At 41.7% G+C, this 13,545-nt stretch overlaps 1 protein-coding gene across 4 annotated transcripts in view; it reads right to left on the bottom strand.

Moving 5' to 3' along the window:
- The window catches only part of TAOK3 (TAO kinase 3), a 194,832-nt gene that overhangs the window by 15,055 nt on the left and 166,232 nt on the right, over positions 1 to 13,545 (bottom strand). For all 4 annotated transcript variants that reach the window (XM_047759663.1, XM_047759664.1, XM_047759665.1 and 1 more), the window contains 2 exons: positions 11,551 to 11,679; positions 7,450 to 7,653 (listed from right to left, as the gene is read on the bottom strand). In XM_047759663.1, coding sequence (XP_047615619.1) covers positions 7,450 to 7,653; positions 11,551 to 11,679 — 333 coding nt within the window. The remainder of the gene's footprint in view (positions 1 to 7,449; positions 7,654 to 11,550; positions 11,680 to 13,545) is intronic.

Here is a 13,545-nt window from a genome sequence, read left to right as displayed (position 1 = left end):
ATACCTGCATCAGAATTACCTTATTTAGAATCAATTGGTCTTAATAACATGCCACCCAGATAATTATGATATATACTAAAGTTTGAGAAGCAATGGTGAAATAATTCAGGGTGTGAGTCAGTTTCAGCTTTTTTGCTGACTCATTATTATGTGGCTTTGGGCAAGATTTTGGAGTTCACATTGTGATGCAGCGGAAACAAATCCGACTAGGAACCATGAGGTTGTGGGTTCGATCCCTGGCCTCACTCAGTGGATTAAGGATCCGGCGTTGCCGTGGCTGTGGTGTAGGTCACAGACAAGGCTCGGATCTGGCATTGCTGTGGTTGTGGTGTAGGCCGGATGCTACAGCTCCTATTAGACCCCTAGCCCGGGAACCTCCATATGCCGCAGGTGTGGCCCTGAAATGACTGAAAAAAAAAAAAAAACCCACAAAAAAAAAAAAAAAGTCATTAGCAAGATTTTAAATCTACATTTTAGTTTCCTCAGGGATAAAGTAAGGATAATAGTACCATCGTGTACTACCATTCTTGTGAAGATGAAAAGACAGACCTTAAAAAAATGCTTCAGAATTTATAAACATGTCAGTATTATTTTTCTGTATTCAGCAGTGAATATCTGGCATAAAATAATTTAAATCTAGTTTTCATAAACTATTTTTTTTTTGTCTTTTTGCCATTTCTAGGGCTGCTCCCGTGGCATATGGAGGTTCCCAGGCTAGGGGTCGAATCGGAGCTGTAGCCTCCGGCCTACGCCAGAGCAACAGCAATGAGGGATCCGAGCCACGTCTGCAACCTACACCACAGCTCACAGCAACGCCGGATCGTTAACCCACTGAGCCAGGGCAGGGACCGAACCCGCAACCTCATGGTTCCTAGTTGGATTCTTTAACCACTGCGCCACAACGGGAACTCCTAGTTTTCATAAACTATTTAAAAAGTGAGAAACACATGGTACTGAAATGGTTTTTCTGTTATAATTTCAAGTCGTTCTCTTTACCTTTAAAGAGAACAGTAACTCATACATCTGAGTTACTGAGATGTAAGTTGGTAAGCTGCCTATGATATTTTAAACCATGGGAAGAAACATTCAGCTTATTATGAGCCCATTGCTGTACCTACATACTAATGTGTAATGTACTTTACATTTTTAAAAGTGATTTCATATATCTTGTGCAATCCTAGATGCAACTCTATGCAGGAGTAAGATTGCCAGAATTTACCTCTTTTACATATGATAGTAAGGAATTTGGGAATTGAGAGGCTAACATGTGATTATATAATTTCTTTTTTTTTTTCCCTTGGCTGTGCCCATGGCATGTGGAAGTTCCTGGGCCAGGGTTCGAACCTGAGGCACAGCAGTATCCCAAGCCATTGCAGTTACAACACCTATCTTTAACCCACTGAGTCACATGGAAACTCCCATTCTATTTAAGTTTCAGTGGAAGCACTATTGACTTCTTTAAAAGCAAGTGATTTGACTTCAGTCAAATTTTTTGTGCTCATGCCCACAGACACTAAGAACTAGAATTCAAACTTTTAAGTGGAGATGTTGTTAGCCTATGACATTTAATGTTTTCCTAGTTTCAGTTCTTTTTTTTCTTTCTTTCTTTTTTTTTTTTGTCTTTACAGGGCCGCACCCGAGGCATATGGAGGTTCCCAGGCTAGGGATCGAATCGGAGCTGTAGCAACCAGCCTATGCCAGCGCCACAGCAACACAGGATCTGAGCCTTGTCTGCGACCTACACCACAGCTCATGGCAATGCTGGATCCTTAACCCACTGAGTGAGGCCAGGGATCGAACCTACAACCTCATGGTTCCTAGTCGGATTCGTTAACCACAGAGCCATGACAGGAACTCCTCAGTTCTTAGTTTCATAACTGGTTAGAAAAGAGGCTCACCTCAACCTATGAGGATCCTTTAAAATGTTCTCATTAATTAAAAGGATGGCTAATACTCACTTTGGGCTAAGTAGAGGAAATAGGTCATCTTTGTAGGTGGGAGTTATAAATCCTTAGAGGGCAATTTGGCAATATCTATTAAATATTTTAGGAGTTCCTGCTGTGACTTAGTGGGGTAAGAATCTGACTATTGCACATCAGGTTGCTATAGAGGTGTCGGTTCGATCAGCCGGGCACAGTGGGTTAGAGGATTGGTGTTGGAGTTCCCATTGTGGCACAGTGGAAATGAATCCAAGTAGTATCCCTGAGGATCCAGGTTCGATCCCTGGTCTCGCACAGTGAGTTGGGGGTCTGGCATTGCCATTAGCTGTGGTGTAGGTCGCAGACTCAGCTCAGATCCCGCATTGCTGTGGCTGTGGTGTAGGCTGGCAGCTAAAGCTCCAATCCAATCGCTAGCCTGGGAACTTCCCTAAGCCATGGGAGCAACCCCAAACAGACAAAAAGATTTAAAAAAAAAAAAGGATCTGGTGTTGCTGCAGCTGTAGCCTAGGTTGCAGCTGCTCCTCAATCGACCCCTGGCCTGGGAACTTCCATATGCTGCAGGTGAAACCAAAAAAAAAAAAAAAAAAAAAAATTTAAGTGTATCCACCCTGATCCAGAAATTCTACTTCTGAGAATACTATCTCCTACATAATACTTCCATACACGTAAAAAGATGTGTACAAAGATGTTCTCTGTAGCACTGTTGGTAATGCTGCACCACTTCAACAAAATATCTACTGAGAAGTACCTTATTAAATAAATTATTCTATAGCTTTACCAAAACAAACAAACAAACAAACAAACAAAATCCACCACCACCACCACCACCAACCAAAAAAACCCCCAAACGATCGATGGTTAAAAAGAATGAGGCAGAGTTGTATGTCCTAGATGGTAAATGGAAAAGAAAAAAAAAGAGTTACAAAACAGAAGAGTGGACATTTCTGTAGGTTCAGTATCCATCTCCCCTGCTTTTGTTAATGGGCTCCTCTTTTTGCTTGAGAAGGTTACTCCACCCTATCTGGAATCAGAGAGACTACTGAATAAGCAAATAAGCACATTATCCAAACAAGTTCTATCCCTCCTAGGAATCTGAATCTTAAGCACAAATGATACAAAGATGAAACATGGCTGGAGGAGGTACATACAAATGGCAGTGCCTGGAGGAATGTCCATTAGGTCTAGGTCACAGAAGTTGTTTTCCCAGCTTGGGTCTCCAGCTCTGTCATCTACCCTATGTCCTTCCAATAAATTCCTTTCCATACTTAGTCAGCCACAGTTTGTTTCTATTGCTTGCAAATAAAACAAACCACTGATACTAATGTAGTCTTATTTTTTTAAAGTTAATGTTATATATAATATATAAGCTGTATGTATATAAACACATACATGATAAAATCTTCCAAATTAATGTGACTGCCTCAGAGTAGGAAATGGGTGGGATGAGATTATCAAGCACTTTCACTGTTCAGGGTTTTTCTATATGCGCCCTTTTCAATGTTTTTTTTTTTTTGTCTTTTTGCCTTTTCTTGAGCCACTCCTGCGGCATATGGAGGTTCCCAGGCTAGGGGTCTAATTGGAGCTATAGCCACCGGCCTACGCCAGAGCCACAGCAATGCGGGATCCGAGCCACATCTGTGACCCACACCATAGCTCACAGCAATACCAGATCCTTAACCCACTGAGCAAGGCCAGGGATTGAACCAGCAACCTTGTGGTTCCTAGTCGGATTTGTTAACCACTGTGCCACAATGGGAACTCCGATGTTCTTTTATTACTTTTGTAGATAGAAGGAAAAAACTTTGAACATTTTCAAGAAGGCAGCTCTGGAATAAGACTAAATAAAGGAAAATCTAGACTCTTAAGAAATATACCCTTGTATAGTTAGTCTTCATTCAATTGGTTAGAATCAGATACTAATGAAGTCATGAATATAGTTTCTGTAATTTTGGGAAATAATTCCATAGCTTTTATTGGCACTAATTGTCCCCTTAGCCTCAGACTTCTTCCAAATATATGATACTAGAATAAAAATAATAATTGCCAGATGAAAAGAATCCCAAATACCTTGTTTCCAACTGGTTACTGGACTTTCAAATTTGGAATTTTTTGCCTTCTAACAAACCAACATGTGTAGTACTGAATTTAATCAGTTTCTTAACCAATACCTCTCTCTAAGCTTCTTTGTTTGGGCCCAAATCTACATACATTTCCCCAAGTCTTTTTTTTTTTTTTGTCTTTTGTCTTTTCAGGGCCACACCCAAGGCATATGGAGGTTCCCAGGCTAGGGGTCTGCTTGGAGCTACAGCTGCCGGCCTATGCAGCAATGCCAGATGCAAGCTGCGTCTATGACCTATACCACAGCTCATGGCAACAACGGATCCTTAACCCACTGAGCGAGGCCAGGGATCAAACTCACAACCTCATGGTTCCTAGTCCGATTTGTTTCCGCTGAGCCTTGACACATTTTCCCAAGTCTTAAACCCTAGAAATAACTTTGCTTCTAGCCTCATCTTTTCTCTCATATCCTATTGCATGCCAAGTCTTGCTTATTTTAAACTGAAATGTTTCAAACTCATCTCTTTTGCCAGCTATCACTGCTATCTTTGCCTATACTCTAATTTCCTACTACCTGATCTCTTTGCTTTTAGTTTCTTCCCTCTAATTCAGTGTTTCTCAGCCTTTTTTCCCCTTTCCATTACTGTCCCCATCAGGAACCATTTCATTTTTATTAAAAAAAAAATTTGTTTTGGCTGTACTTGGAACATGTGAAATTCCCGGATAAGGATCAAACCCAAGTCACAGCAGGAACAATGACGGATTCTTTTTTTTTTTTTTTTGGTCTTTTTGCCATTTCTTGGGCCGCTTCCGCGGCATATGGAGGTTCCCAGGCTAGGGGTCTAATCGGAGCTGTAGCTGCCGGCCAACGCCAGAGCCACAGCAACGCAGGATCCGAGCGGCGTCTGCGACCTACACCACAGCTCACGGCAACGCCGGATCTTTAACCCACTGAGCAAGGGCAGGGACTGAACCCGCAACCTCATGGTTCCTAGTTGGATTCATTAACCACTGCGCCACGACGGGAACTCCCCCAATGCCGGATTCTTAATTGCTAGGCCACCAGGTAACTCCTCAGGAGCATCTTTAGACTTCCCCCTTCTCAGATTATCCTCATCACTGAAATGTTAATACCACATGTATATTGTATATCTTCTTATGTTCTGTGGGCAACAAGCCGTTGCAATATCTAAGGCCCTCCCCCAGAAGAACACCCCCCCCAGGCAGTATTGCCCCACAGACAATACACACTGTAGTCAATCTGTGCATCACCATCAAACTGGGCTAATCTTTTAAAGTAGAATTTTAGCCACATCACTCAGTGCCTGGCTCAAAAATATTCTGCCACTTCTCCCTCTTCCAGTAAGATGAAATAACACAGATAAAGAACCTGAGTGTGGCCCATGATTATATGTGTTCAAAAAATTCGAGTGTGCTCCACCCTTTTCCCTTCCCATTTGAATACCACTCTCCAAAAAACTTACACCAATTCACACTCCCATTAAATGTGCCTTGAGTGCTTGTTCCCCTCATGCAGGCTAACACTGGATTTTTTTGTTTAATCAAACTTTGATATTTTCATTAACGTGCTACCTCATTTGAGAGCTTTTAGGATTACCCAGGTCATAATGGTTTCCTACTGAACTTTGTATCTGAAACTGAATCACATTCTGTATTCCTCATCTCAGTGAATAACATCATATTCATCCAATTCCCCAAATTAGAAACTCTGAATTCATTTTTTTTTTAATTTGTTGTCTTAACTTTTTTTTTTTGTCTTTTTGCTTTTTCTAGGGCCGCTCCCATGGCATATGGAGGTTCCCAGGCTAGGGGTCAAATCGGAGTTGTAGCCACCGGCCTATGCCAGAGCCACAGCAACTTGGGATCCGAGCCGCATCTATGACCTACACCACAGCTCACGGCAACGCTGGATCCTTAACCCACTGAGCAAGGCCAGGGATCAAACCTGCAACCTCATGGTTCCTAGTCGGATTTGTTAACCACTGCACTATGATGGGAACTCCTGAATTCATTTTTGACTCTTCCTTCTTCTGAAATTCTCACAGCATTTGGTTTGAATTACTGTCAGTTCTGCTTCAGAAATGTCACTCAGATCTAATCTCTATTGCCACTACCTGTTCCAGGTGGAACTAGAGAAAGGGCATCCTAGCTGATGTCATTGTACTCTGTTTCTAACTACTCTAGCCTGCCTTCACATTGAGGTATTAACTCTTCAGAACAAAGAAAACTCTAATTGTCATTCCTGCTTAGAATCCTCTGTGCCCATGTAACTGCCTTCAGGCTGAAATCTAAAACTCTTGCTTTGGAGTCCCCGCTAAGACACAGCTGGTAAAAGGATCTCGTGTTGCCACAGCTGTGGTATAGGTCACAGCTGTGGCTAGGATTCAGTTCCTGGCCCAGGAATTTGCATATGCTGTGGGTGCAGCCATTTAAAAAAAAAAGTCTTGCTTTAAGAATCAAGACTCTTCATTCTGCTCCCAACTACTCTTGTTCTGACACTCCACTCCACAGACCCAGAACCCCCAAATCCCCTCAACCACGGAATCCTCCAAGCCCTTTCATGACTACATGCCCACGATAGTTTATTTATGTCTATTACTCTACCTAACATATTACACTGCAATTAGTCTGCTACATGTCTTTTTCTCCTCTTAGACTTGGGGCTACTTGAAATCAGGGAGGATCACTTCTCAGTTGTCCTAGCATCTCTAGCACAGTGTCTGGCAGAAAGAAGGGACTCTCTAAGTGCTAGATGACTGAATGAATTAACTGTAGAGCACCAGTCTGTTATTTAAGTGTTTCATGTAGAATTACAAAAATGCAAGTCTTTGACAAATAGGCTAACAGCAAAAATTCTCTATCTTACTTATTTATTTATTTTTTGTCTTTTTGCTATTTCTTGGGCCGTTCCTGCGGCATATGGAGGTTCCCAGGCTAGGGGTCCAATCGGAGCTGTAGCCACCGGCCTACGCCAGGGCCACAGCAACGCAGGATCCGAGCCGCGTCTGCAAACTACACCATAGCTCACGGCAATGCCGGATCGTTAACCCACTGAGCAATGGCAGGGACCGAACCCGCAACCTCATGGTTCCTAGTCGGATTCATTAACCACTGCGCCACGACGGGAACTCCTATCCTACTTATTTTTGATTCTCCACTACGTGATATGGCTTGTAATATATAATAGGTGTTCAAGAACATTCTGTTACATTTATTTGGAACAAGTTGATTCCTTGCTCTGTAAATGGGCTTTCTCTTATCAGTGGTAAATTAGTTCTCTGGCAGTTTTGCACATCTACTTTGTGTCAGGCATGGCACTGAAGCCTACAAGGTGAAGGATATAGGAATGGACAAAACAGACATGGTCAGGATCCTCACAAACCTTACTGTCTCATAAGTCAATGACAAGAGTTATGAACATAACAAATACCTCCCGAATGTTCTGCTGCTCCACCTCATGCCGCTTGATCATTATTTTCCGCTTGAAGAAACGACAGTTTTTGTCGTAGTACAGTCTCTGCTGAGTGAGAAGGTGGGCTTCCTCTTCGGCCTGCGTGTGCTGCAAGTTCTCTTTATGCTTGGATATCCGCTCCTGCTTTTCTTTCTTGGGTGTGCTATGGTCCTCATTCATCTCCTTCACAAAAACAGAGAGAAACAAAAACCAAAAAAAACATGAGTGTCATCAGGCAAGAGGAACTATGAAAGCTTATTGCTATGGTAGATTAAATTATTTTGAAAGCATTATTATTTTGTAAGTTCAGAAATGCTTGGTGTGGCACACACACTCCCCTCACTTCCCCCTTTCTTTATCGACTGAGTATTGAAAGACTTCTTAGTTTTCATGTCTTTGGGTTCTCGTGCTCAAAATTAACGAGTACACTCAATCAACACACACTTATTGAGTTCCTATCATGCAAGAGGTACTGTGCAAGGCCAAGGATACAACTGTGAGCAAACAAGCATGGTATCTGCCATCATGGGGCTTTACGGTATAGAGACAAAAATTAAAGAACAGTTGATATGAACTGCAGATTACTGAAGTAACTACTGTGAAGTGGAAGCACTTGGTTAAAGGAGGGTTAATAAACAATATTTGAACTTGGTAACAACTAAGCTGAAATTTGAAAAATCTGTAGGAGTTTAACCAGTGAGAAAGGAGAGGAAAGAATACTCTGGGCAGAAGAAACCACATGTGTAAAACCTTTAGGGTGAGTTAACTGAAACATGGTACATTCAAGGAACTGAGAGAAGGCCAGGGTAGGGGGTGCAGTGTGATGTGAGATGAGGCTGAACAGGTAGGCAGGAGCCATTAGAAGCCTTCCAGTACAAGTTAAAGACACTGGTTAGCACAGGAGAAATGGATTTTATACATGTGGGGGTGTCATAATGAGATGCATTTTGAAAAGATGACTGGCTGTGGAGAACAGAATGAAGAAAGCAAGAGCGTGTCCATGGAGACAGCAAGGAAGCTATTGCAAAGGTCCAGGCGAGAGATGATCGTAGCTTAGACAAAGGTAGTGACAAGACTGAGAGAAGTAGGCAGATTTCACTGACGGGAGGTAACGCTGCAAATGTCACCAGTATGAATTTCAGGAAAAAGCGTTCTTTATTTCTTATTAGAGGGAAATAAGCCACCTATATTTCCTTTTCTTTCTTTCTTTTTCTTTTTTTAAAATAAAATACAGCCTTTCTTCTTCTTCTTTTTCATTTTTAGGGCTGCACCTGCAGTATATGGAAGTTCCTGGGCTACGGGTTTAATTGGAGCTGCAGCTGCCAGCCTATGCCACAGCCACAGCAATGCTGGATCCAAGCCTCATCTGTACCTACACCACAACCCATGGCAATGGCAGATCCTTAACTCACTGAATGCGGCCAGGGATCAAACCCATATCCTCATGGATATTAGTCAGGCCCTTAACCTCTTGAACCACAATGGGAACTCCTCCACCAATATTTTCAAAAGGACTGAGTTCATAATTGTTCCAGATCATGTGGGTAAAGGGTAGAAGGCAGTAAATCAGAACAGTGAAAAAGATGTTAGCCTACAGGGAAAGTAAGAAGACAACTTTTGAAAAAGCACAGGGCAACCGTTGTTCATACTTAAAGGCTGGACCTATACTATTTGGTTAACTACTCAGCTGAAATCTCCTTTAATTGCTAATACCTATTTTATATAATGTTTTATGATATGGACACATACACTATTTAGATTGTTTTTGCACTTATCCAAGAAGTCTTTGTAAGTCAACTTTCAACTTTCCTGTTCCAGTGAAGCCTCAAATGAAATACTGGAATCAACAAATGCAAGAGCTGTTTCCAGCATGGAGTGAGCTGGGATCACAACAGGAAGGCTGGTGGACTCATCTCTTGATGAGACTACATGACATCACTACTAGGTTTGACATTAACCACTATACTGCACCCCTAAATTCAAATATGATCATAAAATTCACTCTAAAATCAAAAATAAATGATTTCTGGACCATCCATCATCCTGTATTACCCCCACTCCTGAAACCTATCTACAGTGGGGATAATAGAGATGGTTTTGTCATCCCAAGGACAATACCTTTAAGTACACCAATACCTAAATATACATGCCACTTTCAGTAGTCCGAACTAAGCTTTTTACTTTGTAAGGAGTAGCACTGACTTTGTTACTGGAAGGCTTCTAATGGCTCCTGCCTATCTGTTCACTAACTTTGCAGAGAAAGGTTTATTGAGGCTATCTTAAATTGGGTTTAGGCTTGTTTTTCTTCATAAGCATGGTGAAGGACTTGCACATTTAGGTGGTATCTTGCACTCATAAAGCTGAGTGTGGTGAACCAAAAACAGCCCCATGCCTGAGGAGTGAGTGGGGACTCTCCAAAGCTGTTCTGTGGGAAAACCTTCTAAAGGTGGAGTCCAGGCAAATCTCCTAATACCTTAGAGTACAACCCTCAAAATGGTGGCTGCAGCGATTAAGTGTGGTCTCCAGAACAGGAGTGGACACAAGGAGTTAGAAATAAGAATCTTTTTGCAGTTGAGGAAAGTCCAAAATTTCTAATTTAAAAACCAAGGTTATCTCTGTGATCCAGCAACATTTTCTTATTATGAAATAATAATTAGACTTAAACAATAACTAAATGGAGAGCAAGTAAACCTTTTTGGTTGGGCTATTTCCTTCTGCAGCTTGGTTTTCTAGACCTTACAGGGTCATCAGAGAGTCTTGCCACTTTGACAGTGTGGATCAAATACAAATTTCTATCGCTCTAAGAAATTACCAGTGACTCATCTGGGCAGGGCACAAGATCCTGAGGCTCACCCCAATGTATTTACTTTCACTTCCTAATTAAAAAAGAAATGGAGAGGAACCTTGCTAAGTCCCATATTGTTAACTTAGAATATGAGTTCGAATGAATGATTTCATATACTAAAACAAGATCCTATCTAAATTTTATTAAAACTTAATATATGAGCAGTCTACAAATAAGAAATCCTGTCTTATGAGAAGGAAAGTCTATGGAACTGCAGGCAAGTCACCTCTAAGTAATGGTAAAAGCAGAACTGAAGAAATCTGAGCTTTCAGATCAAGATGTAATTCCTCAGGGGGAACTCCCTAAGTCCACTAGAGATCTTCAACCAAACATTCAAGAATCCATCACTCATTTATCAAATATTCATATGTACTAGACACAGAGATATAGTCATGGAAAAAAAAAAAAGACATAGTCTTTGCTCTTATTGCTTACTGGCTAATAGGGTAAAATAGCTCAAATAATCACCCAAAAAAAATTAAAATTGAAAATTAGTGTAAAAAAACCAGAGGTACCTGTCTCGGTCAAGGTTGTCAGGAAAGACTTCCCTGGGGAAGTGAAATTTAAGTTTTGGTACTAGCAGACAATCTTTAGTCTTACAGGAGGTTGAGGAGGGACTGGGACTGGGGTGGGGAAAGCACCCTGGTGGAAGAAAAAGAGTACAAGCAAAGACCTTGGAGAAGGGCACAGCTTTTTGCATTTGGGAAACCAAAAGGTGACCACTGTGGCAGACACAGCGCAGTTAGGGGTGGGATAGGCAGGGGGTGGGACACTGGTGTCATGTGAGACTGGAGGGGAGGCTGGTAGCTGACTATACAAGGACTTCTAGTATTTTGATCTAAGAGCAATGGGAAGCCAGTGAATAGTAAAATCATAAGGTGATACGAAGAGACACAGTTTGAAAAGATCACTGGCTGAGGTGTGGAGAATAAACCAGCAGCAGGCAAGAATGATTTAGAGCTGACCAATGGTTCGGAGTCTGTTGCCTGGACCAGCACATCAGCATCCCGTGGGAACTTATTCAGAACGTACATTTCAAACTTCACCCCAGACCCAATGAATCAGAAAATCTAGGAGTGGGTTAGCAATCTACTTTAACAACTCCTTCAGATGATTCTACTGGAAAGTTTGAGAATCAGTGGATTACACTATTGTTCACAACGTAAGATGTATTGATTTTAAGTTCCAACCATAGTAATAGCAACTTGATGACTAGAAAATATTAGTACTCTTACCTCTTTTATTTTTTCCTTACAAATCTTATACTGCTTCTTCTGACTTTCTAAGAAAGTTGTCAAGTCTTTCTTCTGCTGGGCCAAGATCTGTTGCTGGAACTTCTTCTCATCTGCTGCAGCTACCTTTGCCTGAAAAAATAACAAATATGATCTAGGATGAACTGTTCCTCACATGGAATTCAGCTGTCTCTATTCGCCAATGCATTAAAAGAGCCCCAAAGTGATGAATAGCACAATTTTTAAACAAACATTTAATAAAAAATAAGATAAGGAAATACCTGTTTTGATTCTCTTATATCTTAAAAAAAAAAGAAAATTTTACCACTGAAGCATATATTCTAAATTATTGGAAAAATATGAAGGTAAACCATAAACATGTTTTATTAAGCACACATAAAAAATACATGGGATCAAAGGTGAACTAAGGATTATAATAAAAGATTTTTTTTTTTGTCTTTTTGCTATTTCTTGGGCCGCTCCCGCGGCATATGGAGGTTCCCAGGCTAGGGGTCGAATCGGAGCTGTAGCCACCGGCCTACGCCAGAGCCACAGCAACGCGGGATCCGAGCCGCGTCTGCGACCTACACCACAGCTCACGGCAACGCCGGATCGATAACCCACTGAGCAAGAGCAGGGACCAAACCCGCAACCTCATGGTTCCTAGTTGGATTCGTTAACCACTGCACCACGACGGGAACTCCTTATAATAAAAGATTTTTTATCATATTCTTAGTGGCCCAAGAGCTAAATTTATAAAAATGGATAAATAACCATGACTGGCTGGTTTTTTTCCCCAAGAATTTAACTAAGTAATTATTGCAATGATCAGACTTCTCAGTTGGGTTATCTTTAGTATAATATGCAAAGTTAACGACATTTTGTTTTCTTAGGCATCTACTATAGCCCACAACAGTCGGGTATCAGGACATTTGGGGGGCTCCTAAATGTTCAGAACACAGATCAAATAAAAGATAACCCAATCAATACTGGCTCCTGAAAGCAGCAAAACTGAAGCTTCAGGGAACCATCTAGAGGAAGCACCTATGTAAGATGAGATACTTAGGGAACAGTGAGGGTATTGTGCTTCATGGTTCTATGTATCTTTTCATATTTAGCTTCTATTATCAACAACTTTTCTGTTACGAACAATTCTTTCCACATATTTACCAAATAAAAGTCCCAAAAAAGACTCTGGTTTATTTAAGCAACATCATCCCTGTTTGGGCACAGGTTTTCAAGCCAGACTGCCTCATAGATTGATGGCTGTTTGGGGGAATGCTTCTACAATTCTGATGTTTCCTTCCAGGGAGGGAGGGAGGGGGAGGGGGAGAAAGAGAGAGAGAGGGAGAGCAGGCGCGTTGAGAGCGTGAGAGCGCATGTGAGCACACAACCACCCCTGGCTCTCTGTCCCCAGTCATTCCCCAGGGAGCACAAATTCACCCCTGCTTTTCCAAACTATGTAAATCTGTGGGGTAGCGGGTGGGGAAGGTGACTGGTTTAACACTTGCCAGTGCCTGGGTAGGCAATCTGTTTAATTTTGTTCAGTATTATTAGGCCAGTTTCCCTTCAGATATAAATCACTTCTAACATTTATCAGTAATAAAGTTTTGTTTTTTTGTTTTGTTTTGTCTTTTTAGGGCCGCACCCATGGCATATGGAGGTTCCCAGACTAGGGGTCTAATGGGAGCTACAGCTGCTGGCCTACACCACAGCCACAGCAATGCCAGATCCGAGCCATGTCTGTGACCTACACCACAGCTCACGGCAATGCTGGATCCTTAACCCACTGAGCGAGGGCCAGGGATTGAACTCGCAACCTCATAGTTCCTAGTCATATTTGTTTCCGCTGCGCCACGATGGGACCTCCAGTAATAAAGTATTTTTGACTCTCTATCTGCAATATCCTCATGTCTGTTCTCATAGTTAGTTCAGAACCTGGATGGGGAAGAGACATGTATCCTAGAAGAGCCAAGCAATAGCCAGATCAGTTATTTG

Source organism: Phacochoerus africanus, chromosome 15 (assembly GCF_016906955.1).
Source record: "Phacochoerus africanus isolate WHEZ1 chromosome 15, ROS_Pafr_v1, whole genome shotgun sequence".
Taxonomy (NCBI): domain Eukaryota; kingdom Metazoa; phylum Chordata; class Mammalia; order Artiodactyla; family Suidae; genus Phacochoerus; species Phacochoerus africanus.
This window is presented reverse-complemented; position numbering and strand designations above follow the sequence as displayed.